Here is an 11,936-nt window from a genome sequence, read left to right on the forward strand (position 1 = left end):
CTCCATGATGGGAGTCCAGGGCAATACAAGCACCAGAGCATTGCAAATAGAAAGTGACTGGGAGTCTGTCCAGTTAACAACGCTGCTCTTTGTATGACGGCTGTAGGTAATAATCGCTCTGACAGCCAAACAGAGAACGACTTAGGAACAGAGGCCAGCTCCAACTCCTGGTTTCTAGATAACTTTCAGGCTCCATCTGAATGTCCCTTATCTGCAAGGACATCAGCTCGAATTCCAAGAGAATCATCTTTGGGACGGTTAATGGAGAAGGGCTCCTCCTTGGGCGCCTGAGCGAGCCCATTTCTCTTAAAAGAAAAAAAGAGAATTTAGCCAACCTGATTCTATTCCAAAAGTTGTTTGTCTTTACCCTGCTGAATGTGGTGCTGGGATTGGAACGCCAGTGTGACGAAAACTCCACTGAAGGCTTTTTAAACTGAAAAGTGGGATAACCATCTGATAAAAAGATAAATTTGAAATAAGCTATCATCTATTTAAATACAGAAGTGTCAGCGATGCCGTGGATGTTGGATTTCCCCAGCTTGGCCACAGTAGGATAGCAACACACACATACAAACAGGAGACTCACAACTGTTGTCTTCTACTTAGAAATACGGAGACTAAATCTCCTTTAGCATTTCTGTTTTCAATCTCTTCCTCCGTGGTTTCTTTTTATTGCTCTGTTTTTCTTAACAGGATTTTTCAAGGAATAAGGCTTATGTGTAAGAGTTTGCTGGGAGGAACATTTATTTATCCAACAGATTTATCATCCATCTTTCCTCCAGAAGCTCAAGACTGCACACACAACACTTCCTCTTCCAAGTTTTCTTGATAACAACCCTGTGAGGGGACTGCCCCCAAATCACTCAGTGAGTTTCTAGCCCAATATCTTAATTGCTATACCACGTTGGCCCTTAAAGAACCATCTTGAGGATAGGAGGTAGAACTAAACAACTACATCTTAGCATTTTTGTTCAATTAGCCAGCATACTTCCTTACCTTAGGGCAGAAGGGGGAGCTGCATGCTGCTATAATTGTTATGGAGGGGAAGTTACCTATTTTATATGCACATGGTGTGAGGCCAGGCTGAAGCTGCCATAACTAAAGATGAAGCAGGCACGGAAGCAGAGAGGACCAAAAGGCAGGAATCTTGTCTGAAAGATCCCTTCAGGGAGGTCGATAAGAAGGAAGCAAGTTGTTAAGGAAACAAAGGGGAAAAATGTCACCTGAGCCAGGCAAAGGAGTTGGGCCTGAGCACATGGAAAAAACCCCAATCCCAGCTAATCAACAAGGCAAGAAATTTGGGGGATAAAAAGGGGCCCTGAAGCCCGCCAACTCCTTGCATCATCTTTGGATCCAGACTTGGCGGCGTCCGTCCCTCTAGCTAGTGCCTGGCAGCCTAGCTGGGAAGGACGTGGGTGAGCGTGGATGAGCGTGTGTGTGTGTGTGTTTGAGAAAGAACAAATGTACCCTGCAACCGTAAAGTTTTGCTGTTACTTTAAATTCGCTGGGGCTCCGTGTATTCCAAAGAACTGTTGTGCTTCAGCATTTGGCTGAAAGTGATTTGTGCGTGCCCCTAATGACTTCCTGGCTGTTGCCAGGGCCGCGTGTCTTGTCTGCTCTGGCTGCGGCTCTCTGGGAAACCCAGGTAGAAAGCAAGGGGGGCAGACAAGATCCACGTGCCACGGCAGGCTGTGAGTACGTGAGTGGTCATCAGCCGAATCTGGGAGCGCGTGTAAGCATATTTCATTTATTTTTAATACCCTGTCTTGCTATTCTGGCAAGGATTAACAACGGCAGCTAATAAAATTTAAAGACAGAGTAGAGCAGTGTTGTCCAAACTTGGCCACTTTGAGTGGACTTCAACTCCCAGAATTCCCCAGCCAGCATGGCTGGCTGGGGAATTCTGGGAGTTGAAGTCCACCCATCTTAAAGTGGCCAAGTTTGGATAACACTGGAGTAGAGGAAGTTAAAACTAGTGCTAGATATAAACTAGCACTAAAATAAGTACCGAATCATTTCCCTCCAGAATCATTACCTTCATACAGGTGGCAGTTCTTCCATGCTTAAAATAAACCTTTCTCTTGTGAACCTTCTGAAAAGTCTACAATGGAATCTTTATCTTGGAAAATATTATTTCTCCTTCGTAGTTCCTGGGAAGGTGCCCACACATGAAGTTCATTCCATGCAACTTTGGAGGTGTTATAATGAATAATTTATATGGGATGGCAACCTCCGCCAACCATTTTTTATTAAAAAAACCCGGCAACAATTCTGGCCACAAACAACATTTGATAAAAGCATTAATGGTATGACCACAGATTTCAAAATCCAAATAAAGCCACGGATTAATGCCTTCCAGCAGGACAGATGGATCCTTTTCTTGAAAGCCATCCTTCAGAAGAAAAAGATGGACCACAATCTGTATGTTGCACCTTCCCCAAAGGCATCAGGATACACACTGCTGGAAACACAATAGCCAGAATAGCCCAGAATAGGGATGTTGGACTAATTCCCCAAATCCCCACTCAGCATGGCATTGAAGATCATGGGAATTATACCCAGCACACCTAGGAGACATCAAGTTGAAGAAGACCAGCCTCCCCTTGTTGATATTTTCACAGGTTTTTCACTGCAGTCACATACTACACGGTGTTGACAAGGCTGGTCTTAGTACTGATTAAGCGGTGGTGGGCCTGGTTAGTTAGCTTGGGTGGGAATTGCAAGGCTGTGAGCTGGGCAAGGAACTCAGCAAAGCATCCGGAGGAAAGCACCACCAACCCCTTCTGTATGGGGCCAAGATAACTGCAGGGGTTCTTGATGGTCTCTGAGCTTGGTTGTTTGCTTGCAGACGTTTCCTTACCCACTGATGATGTTACCTAGTTGGGTCATGAAACGTCTGCAAGTAAACGACCAAGCTGAGAGGGCACCAAGGACTGCACAGTTCAACGCTGAGCTACACAGATTCTCTCCTCCTGGAAGAGGTTAATTGTCCTGTTCAACTGGACTTGAGGGCATCTTCAACTTTACTTTGACTCCGTCCTCCTCCTGCTGGCATCGCCAGTTTGGGGGGCTGAAGGCTTACGCATTGGAGGTCTCCCTTCACCCTGGAAGCAGGTGGCTTCTAACCGTCCCAGACATCTGCTCAAGACAAGGATGGGTTTTTGCCCATCTTTTGGCCTCCCACCCTCTGCCCACAGACCCTACATTTCCCCTGTCTTTCAGGGCAGCGCCTGGCAACCCTCCACGCCTCAAATCACCCCCCCTCCGGAAAACTCCTGCCGGACTGATGGGGCCCCGACGGAGATGCCGCCGCCGCCCCTTCGAAGAGGGGTCGCCCAGAGCGGGCAGGCGGGGCTGCCGCCGGCCACGTCCTCAGCTCCGGGAGGCGGCGCAGGACGGGGGCTTCGGCGGAGCATCCCCCTCGGCTTCCCGGGGGGCCGCGGCCGCGCCCCCGCCCGGGCCTCCCAGGCAGGAGGGAGGACGGGGCTCCGGGCGCGGCCGGGGGCGAGAGTCCCGGGCAGACGCCATGGGCGCCGGGTGGCTGCGCTGCCTGCTGCTGGGCTGCTGCCTGGCGGGGCGCTGGGGCGCCGGGGCGCAGCAGCGGCCGGCCGGCGAGTACTGCCACGGCTGGCGGGACGCGCAGGGCCGCTCGCACGGGGGCTTCCTGTGCCCGGAGCGCTTCGACACGCCCGACGCCACCCTCTGCTGCGGCTCGTGCGCGCTGCGCTACTGCTGCGCCGCCGCCGAGGCGCGCTTGGAGCAGGGCGGCTGCGCCGACGACCGCGAGCCGCCGCTGCCCGCGGGGAGCGCCCGTGAGTGCCGGGGCCGGGGCGGGGCGGGGGCGCGCGCGCGGAGCTCCTGCGCGTTTCTGCGCGGAGGGCGGGGATGCCGGCCGGGTCTCGCCGTGGCGCTCGGAGGGAGGTCGCCTCGGGCGCAAGCCCTGCAGGGCGCCGGGCGGTCGCGGGCAGAACGCGCGCGCGGAGCGTCGCTCCCCGAGGACCTGTCCTGGGAGGCTCCCGCCCGCGCTCCGCGAGGACCGGGGCGTTGCTCGACGGCCGGAGCCCCTCTGGGGGAGTCGACCGAACCCGGCTCGGAAACGCCCCGCCCGTTTCCGCTGCGGCCGCTGCCCCGGGAGCGCCCCATAGCCGCTTTCCAACCCAAGCCGGCCGCCCTCTCCCGCCGCCCGCGAAAGCCTTCTTCTGGGAGTCGCGTGGCTCGAACCCAGGCGGGAGCGCCCCGTCGGGCCCCTTTAAAGGGCCCGCTTGGAGCTCCCGAGGGGGCCGGTCCCGGGCGGCGGTCGGGCGGGGAGCGCCGCTGGACGCAGCGGGCTGCGCCTCGGAGTCAGCCTGCCCGGGAGGGCTGCAGCGGAGAGAAGCGCGTCTCCGCCCGTCGCTGCGCCGCGAAGGGACCTCCGACGAAGGCGGGAGCGCGTCCCTTTCGCGCGAGCGGCAGCTGCGGATTCAGTCACGGAGCCGCCGCGGCTCCCCGCGCGCTCTTGCCGGCGAGCAGATGCCGCGGGTCGCCGCGGGACCTCCACGCCGGCGGGCCTCGTACGAGGGAGAAGGCGCGGCGGGTCGTCCTGGAAGTACAAAACGCAGAGCGCCCTTTTGTTACGGGAGGATGTCCTGCTTCCCCTTAACCGAGAAAGGGGCCCCGGGGGCGAGACCCGAAGCCCCCGCGGAAGGGTCCATTCACTGCTGCTTCCTTTTTAGAGGGGGGAAATTGCCCCTGATGCAGGTGCTTGAAGGGAAAGAGGGTCGTCGAAGCTGCTTTTTGACTCGTCTGCCCCAACAGCTGCTTAGATGAAGTTATGAAACTCCCCAAAGAACTTTTCTGCTGTCTCTGACTCCCCAACTTTGCTGCCCTTTTTTGGGAGAGGACACATCTCCAAAATTTGCCTAAATATATTAAAGTGTATGGCTATAAAAAGAGAAGATGGTTTTCCTGATGCTTCAGTATTAATCCCTAGAGAATTGGGGGGGGGGGGATTAGGTGACAAATACGCATAATGAAACTTTTATGTATGAAAACTCTTTCTGAATTTTGTACCTGGTTATTTTAAAAAGACAGGGTGCTCCCAACCAGATGTAAACGATCAGATTCAGAAATCATCCTCTTGTCTGCAAACCTTTCACCTTAAAAAAAAAAACAACTTCAAAAGGTTTGTAAATATACCTAGGATCCACTTTTTTACTTCAGTGAAACTTAATCCTTGAATGATTGTGCAAGTTAGCACAATTTATTAATGCGAAGTGCGTTTCACACCATAGTTAGCTTGCAACTTTCTGTTTCATTTTTATTTCAAAATATTTATCATGGTTATAGATTTATAGTATCTGTAGTGCTTATGATGTTCGGAGGGGGGTGCCTCAAGATAAAACCACTTTCACTGTTTTTATCTAGAACAAGTGGCACCAAATCAGGATTTGAAAACTCCCATTTTCAATTCAGAGCAAATGAATGGAAGCTCATTGGTGTGATGGGTCAGACTGTAGAATTTTGCCTTCTGGATATTTCTGCCCTACGTAATGGAGTCTGTATACCCATCAAGTATCCAGTTATATAGCTTGCCCACCTGTGCCAACTCTGAATTTGCAAGACTACAGCCTGAATCATCTGTTGTTTAACAATAAATCCTAACATTCAGAGTGGTTCAAGATTACAGTCTTGTCTCTATTATCCTTGTTTTAATTGGTGGTGTAATATCAAGACAGTGAATAATTCTAGTGTTGGGATAGACATTCTTATGCTATACAATAAAAAACAAATATCGACAACCAAATGTCGGTTCATCCAAGTAAAGAATCCTAAAGAGACCAACACAAAGTTCCTTCCTTCCTTCCTTCCTTCCTTCCTTCCTTCCTTCCTTCCTTCCTTCCTTCCTTCCTTCCTTCCTTCCTTCCTTCCTTCCTTCCTTCCTTCCAACCTAACTTTACCTAACTTTACCTTTTCATAGAAATCTTTGTCAAGCTCAGTGTTAATTTAAAAAAAAATGGAGGAAAAAAGAAAAGGATGCTGCGGCTTACCCAGTGGTCCAGCACAGGAGCTGTGGTCTGCCATGGGGTACAATTTCAAAAAGGTGATTTGGGTGAAAAGTTCTTCCCAGATTATGTAAAAAACATGAGATTGCAAAGATGGTGGAGAGCAAGCAGTATCATGTCAGCCTGGAAAAAATGGGATTTAAGGTGGATTTAACCAGTAAGAAGTTTTTAGCCAACAATTGATATCAACATGTGTCTTCTAGAAGCTGCTGTCCAGCAAAGTTTATCTCATGTCGGATGCTGAGGTTAAATTAGAAACAAAAAGGACCAAGATGAGAAGTAGCATAGAGTGTTCCAGTTTAAGGAGAATTTATATGCTGACAGATCTAGTCAACCTTGGCTAATCCTGGGAAAGATAAGCTGGATAGATGTGAATGGAAGATGAGGAGATCCCAAAGATGTTGGCTGGACTGTGAGGTAAACAAGCCAACAAAAGCATCTTAGAAGAAGCTGCTGATTTTGTGTTGTTCCTAGGAAAACTACATGGGTGTGTCTGTGTGTCCCAAAGAGTCAAACTTTGCGCAAGGAGGTCTTTTTCAATTACCCATATTATTTTTTACTTTAAAAAATACAAGTCACATGTTGATTTGCTATGTTTTTAAGAGTGGTTGTTACGATATGATCTTGGAGGGGCACTAGGAAGAACATAGAAGAATACCTTTAATAATTTGCTTCTCCATCAACCCAAGGGTGACCTTTTCCTCTGATCATCTGTTTCCTTTTGCTCAGAACCTATCTATGTACCGTTTCTCATCGTTGGATCCATCTTCATTGCTTTCATTTTCGTGGGCTCCTTCATTGCTGTTTATTGTTGTACCTGCCTGAGGCCTAAGCCAACCCTGCAGCCGCCGATAAGGTTCTCTCTACGGAGCTACCAGATGGAGACTTTACCCATGATCCTGAGCTCATCGAGTTTACGGGTTCCCTCAAGGCAATCCAGTCCAGCGAGCAGCTCCAGCTGTCCGGCTGACTACCTCTGCCACTTCTCCCTTGTCAAGCCCGAACCTGGAAGCCTGGAGCTGACTTCACCGCCACCATACACAGCAGGTTGCTTACCAATGGGCCATTCCCTCAACCTCTCTCAGTCATCTGGATTTTTGGTGTCAGCCACACCATAACAACGCATCCCCTTTGACCCGGAGCTGTCTCTAAGTGGGAACTGGGTTCCAGATTTAAGGCAGAGTCGAAGAGGTTCTGTTGTTTGAGGATGATGATGTGTTTACAAAGAAGCACAACTAACCACCTGCACTGTGTGGGTTTCACTGATGTTTTGTCTGGTTTTGGGATTGAAAACTATGTGAATGGTGAGTTGCTCTTTTCAAAGTCCACATTTTTGGGTGGGCGGGGACTGTTTTAGTTTCAAATATCTCTGTTTCATTCATAGCTGAATGCTCATTTCAGAGCGGCAGCAATATTGCTTTCAAAATTGCTCATCTGACTACTGTGATTTTATGTTGGGTGTCCAAAGCCTTCAGCTATGCTTCTGATGGGAGCACTGCTCCTGTACACGTAACTACGTAAGATAGATAAATCTATAATGAAGGCAGCATTCCTATACCAGCTTACCTGGAAGTAAGCCGCATTGAACACATTGGAACTTACTTCTGAGTAGACATGACTAAGATTGCAATTTGAGTAACCGTGATGGAGAGTTGTCAGGGATGATCACGTCCTGGACTTCTTTTTTGTGTCCTTCATGGCCCACTTCCAATTGTCAAAAATCAGTGATATTTTTTTCCTGCTATTTTGCAATGGCAATTTGCTTCTCAACACTTTCCATTCAAAAATAGGCTTCATGTAGTTATAAACAAAGGGGAAAACCCAGGGAACTACAGAAGAGGTTCCTCCTGCCAGTGTGTACAACAGTCTCCGCCTATTGTGCGTGATGGCCCAACATGCATTATGGACTTTTCCTTTACAATGCTAGGTCTCCAAGTCGAACTCATCTCCTAGTGGCTTCATGGGTGCATCTGTGTAAGTTTCTTGGCAATAATATGGACATGCCAGTGCCTTTTTTGAGATGTATTTTGACTTCACAGTCTCCTCTGCAGCCCTGAAATTTTCTGGCGGTTTCCATCCAAATGCTAACCAGGACTGATCCCGCTTAGCTTTTTGAGATCAGCCAAGTTGCTTTCACTTAGTTGGGTACTGAAAGGATTCCCATTCCTGATTTAGATGGTTAGCATTATTGATCATTTCAGTGGGAACTTAAAATCATGCTTATCTTCCTCCTGGAAGTGGGATACCTATGGGTTAATCCTTGCCCATTTCCCCCCCCAATTAACTTTAATAATATTTTTAAAGTGCAGTATATTATTTTTACCAGAAGTTTAATCACTTATTATAAAGAGAAGAATTTTATAAGTAGTTAGTGTATTATTCTGACACTAAAGCAAGCAAGTTATAAAATGAGAGTGATTAATAATAATGATTAAGATATTTAATATTAAGATAAAGAGTCTAAACATAGCTACTTAGGAATAAATCCCATTGAGTTCAGTGAAGCTTGTTCCCAGGGAAGTTTGATAGAACTGCAGCCTAATAGCTGAACCCTAAAGCTTGCTGCGTCAGGAATATAGATAGTAGAATTTCAGAATGCATTGAGTTCAGTTGCTAGAAAGTACATTGGAGTGCACAGGAGTTCAAACATAGCATTTATCTACAGCTCTTTAAAGCAGTTGTATCTTCTCCTGGGATCACATGGATACCTTCTGCAGCTATCTAGCCTGGAAAAGACTTAGCTGAGTTGCAGAGAGGTCCTTTGTACGCTCTAAATTACCTTTTTGCAGTCCTACCTAAAATGCTGTGCAGTCTTGTAGGGGAGTAGAAAGAGATCAGTTCCCAAAGCTGTCAAAATTGTCACTGCTCCACACACCGGCATTACAATTTCCAGGTAGTATCAAGACTGCATAAGGATTACTTGGCTCAAGCAAGTGTACCTAAATTAAAAGTAAGTTCCAGTAGGTAATACCTTGAATTAAGAGGGGGAATGTGAATATAGGTAGTCCCCAATTTAAGAAGGAGTTCCGTTCCCAAGGTCTGTCCTTAAGTCGAATTTGTATGTAACCTGGAGCAATATTATTGTATAAGTAGTATTGTGTAATGCTCAAACCATTGTGCATTTAACTTGAATCGTGTATTTCCCTTGAAATTTGCTGCAATAGGGTCCGTTCTTAACTACGGGTCGTCTGTAACCCGGGCGTTCTTAACCTGGGGACCACCTGTATTCACTCTCATGAAGGACCAGCTGTGTCAGCTTTTTGTTTCCAGGACCAAAGCTGAAAGTCCCTCCTTGGACCTGATGCTTGTGCTGTACATACTAAATTCCATTTTAGCAAGACTATAGCTGGACCGCCGTTTGCCCTGTCCTTTAGATACATTTGGGCTGAGGGGAAGAATCCGTGCCTTGTATCCTGGGACCACAATTAAGTAGGTACCCTTCCCCATAATCTAGATTTCCTGTGAGGGGACACTATCTTTCCCTGGCCTTTTTTTAGGGCCAGTTTGGCAGTCGCAAGGTGTGCATATTAATAAAAGTGGAGTGGCATTGCCTAGGCTTCTGGACTCTGTGTCAAATGGGATAGGGCCTGGCGATATTGACGAGAAAGTCACATCTGTCACAGCAAAGACAATTTAATGTGATTGATTATATGCGTCTCTTGCATCCTGCCAAGAAAGGTTCTCAATTTAAAAATGATTTCTTACAGGGACAGTGATCTCCAAAGAAAGCCAGTCTAAATGCTAGGATTCATGAGGTCACTAAAAATTAAGGGTTCCCGTATTTTTGGAACCAATTGTGATAGGGTGACAATGGTTTTAGACGTGGAGACTTGTCTCAACCTACGATCCCAGTTGGTACATTGTCAGAGAGACTTCCATCCTGCCTTGGTTCAATTCAGTGAATGACTGGCCATCAGTAGATCTAAATTAGCCTTCTTGTCAGCTAAAAAGTGAGGTTCTCAACAGGATCAGCTATGATTTGATAAGGAGTCTCTGCCTGGGAAGAAATTGACCACCTAAGTCTGGTGTGTTGGAAGGGTATTTTGAAAGTAGGATGAGATATTAAAAAGAAAGAAATAGCAATTTCAGCCAAACAATCAAGAGAACTAGCTTTAACTATAGTTAGTAAAAACCTTAAATTCTGGACTCTGGTGAATTATGGGATGCATTTCCAAGTACTGCTGATATTGCTAAAGCTGATGTATTTTCAGACTATTTTTAATAGGGCTGGGGGGTTATCACCTACCTAGTACTGATCATCATGATTTAAGCAAGAGACCCAAATAGTTAGAGTAACAGAATCAGATAGAGGGTGTATAATTAAGTCAGTTTTCCTCCAGAAAAGTCCCAGATGAAGATGGAGCATATGATGAAATGTTTTAAGGATGATTTAGCCTGGTGGGTACCTTGGTTGCAACATATTTTTATTCACATCAGTGAATCTGGCTAGAGCTTGGATGGAACAGAAATAGTATTATTGTAAAAAATGTGACAAGTTTTTCAGTCTGTAAGCCTTTAGTCTAATTACCATTGTGGGCAAAATGTTACGTTGGGTTTTTATTAATTAAACTGGAGGACTGGCAGCAGAGAATAACATTTTTTTCTGGAGCTTGGGTCAAGGAAGGGTACTCCAAAATTAATAAGATGTTTTGTTTTAGGTCATTTAATGTCTAAATATGCAAAGTTAGAAAAAGGCCACCATTTCCTATATTTATTGCCCTAAAGGTGGCTATGAGCTTTGCATGTGGTGGCAATAATACAACTAGAATTGCAATTCATTGCGAAACATATTTTACTAATCAGGTTTAAAATAGAACTGTGAACATGGTTTGTCATAGTTGAGATTGAACGTCATCTCAATTTATCTAAAATGATTTAATTGAGGGCTAGTGTAAAATTAAAATGCTAAAGCATTATCAGCCTTACAAATGATCTCAGTAATGTATTTATTTGTATGTTGTTGTAGACCTTGGATACAGAAATGGGGCAAATGGGATTACATTTTTATTTCTAAAATTAGCACTACACAGAATAATGTTTAAGAGTTGTAATTTAACATGTAACAATAATATTAAACGTTTTTAGTGGTACTCAGTTTTCTTCCAATAAATCATTCCATAGGTAAAATAATATTATGCTTATTTGATGTTTACAGTTTAAATTAACAAAAATATAATTTCTACAATTTTGTATGTTTCTTATGTTATAAAGTTTTGTGTCAAGCTGCTGAGTTCATACCGCTGCTTATATTACATTAAAAGATTAATCTCATCAATGCAGAAATAAAGTTTAAACAGTATCTATAGCTGACTTTTAAGTATTAACATAGAAGCAAACTCCCTTAAAACAAATGTTCCTGTCTTTCCTTCTCATTAGATTGCAATTCTATATCTAGTGTCTTGTTTTTAATGAGGCTTCTTAATAAATGTCTAGGATTAAAGTTCATGAGTTAAGATGACAAAACTAAAGCAGTAATTTCTTGGTTTTATTTCTATATTAAAAACATAGTGAGGGGAAAAAATGAAACACCATGTATCTTCCGATATAACAAATGTATTTGGACACTTAAATCCAGCAATGAAAGTATTACTTGAAATGCATGGAGGGTGTTTGGTATTTATTCCTTCCAACCTATACACTCATACACCAGGCCCTGGTTTGTTGAATAAATCAGTTGTCCACACAGCATCACAATAAGCCATAATTCCTAGATCCCCTAGTTTGGCAATGCAACCTTTTGTGTACCATACAAAGCCTGGTCCAGCTTTTGAGCCGATGGAAGATGCAGACCATTCCATAAATCATGATTTACTAACCAAATGGCTGAGTTCACACATTGTACTGAGCTATGAAGGGTAATCTTCAAGGTTTTGGTCTAACACTGGAGAGACCCAG

General features: G+C 45.6%; 1 protein-coding gene across 1 annotated transcript; it reads left to right on the forward strand.

Annotated features, from left to right (window-relative positions):
* Nucleotides 1-3,526: 3,526 nt before the first annotated feature.
* Nucleotides 3,527-11,628, forward strand: SHISA3 (shisa family member 3). The gene is made up of 2 exons (XM_088131178.1): nucleotides 3,527-3,812; nucleotides 6,771-11,628. Exons 1-2 carry the CDS (start codon nucleotides 3,527-3,529, stop codon nucleotides 7,157-7,159), a joined length of 675 nt encoding a protein of 224 aa, XP_087987304.1. The 3' UTR covers nucleotides 7,160-11,628.
* The last annotated feature ends 308 nt before the right edge of the window (nucleotides 11,629-11,936 follow it).

Source organism: Python bivittatus, unplaced genomic scaffold, assembly GCF_059951505.1.
Source record: "Python bivittatus isolate LINGU-HERP-01145 unplaced genomic scaffold, Pbiv_v1 ctg000970_np1212, whole genome shotgun sequence".
Lineage (NCBI taxonomy): Eukaryota > Metazoa > Chordata > Lepidosauria > Squamata > Pythonidae > Python > Python bivittatus.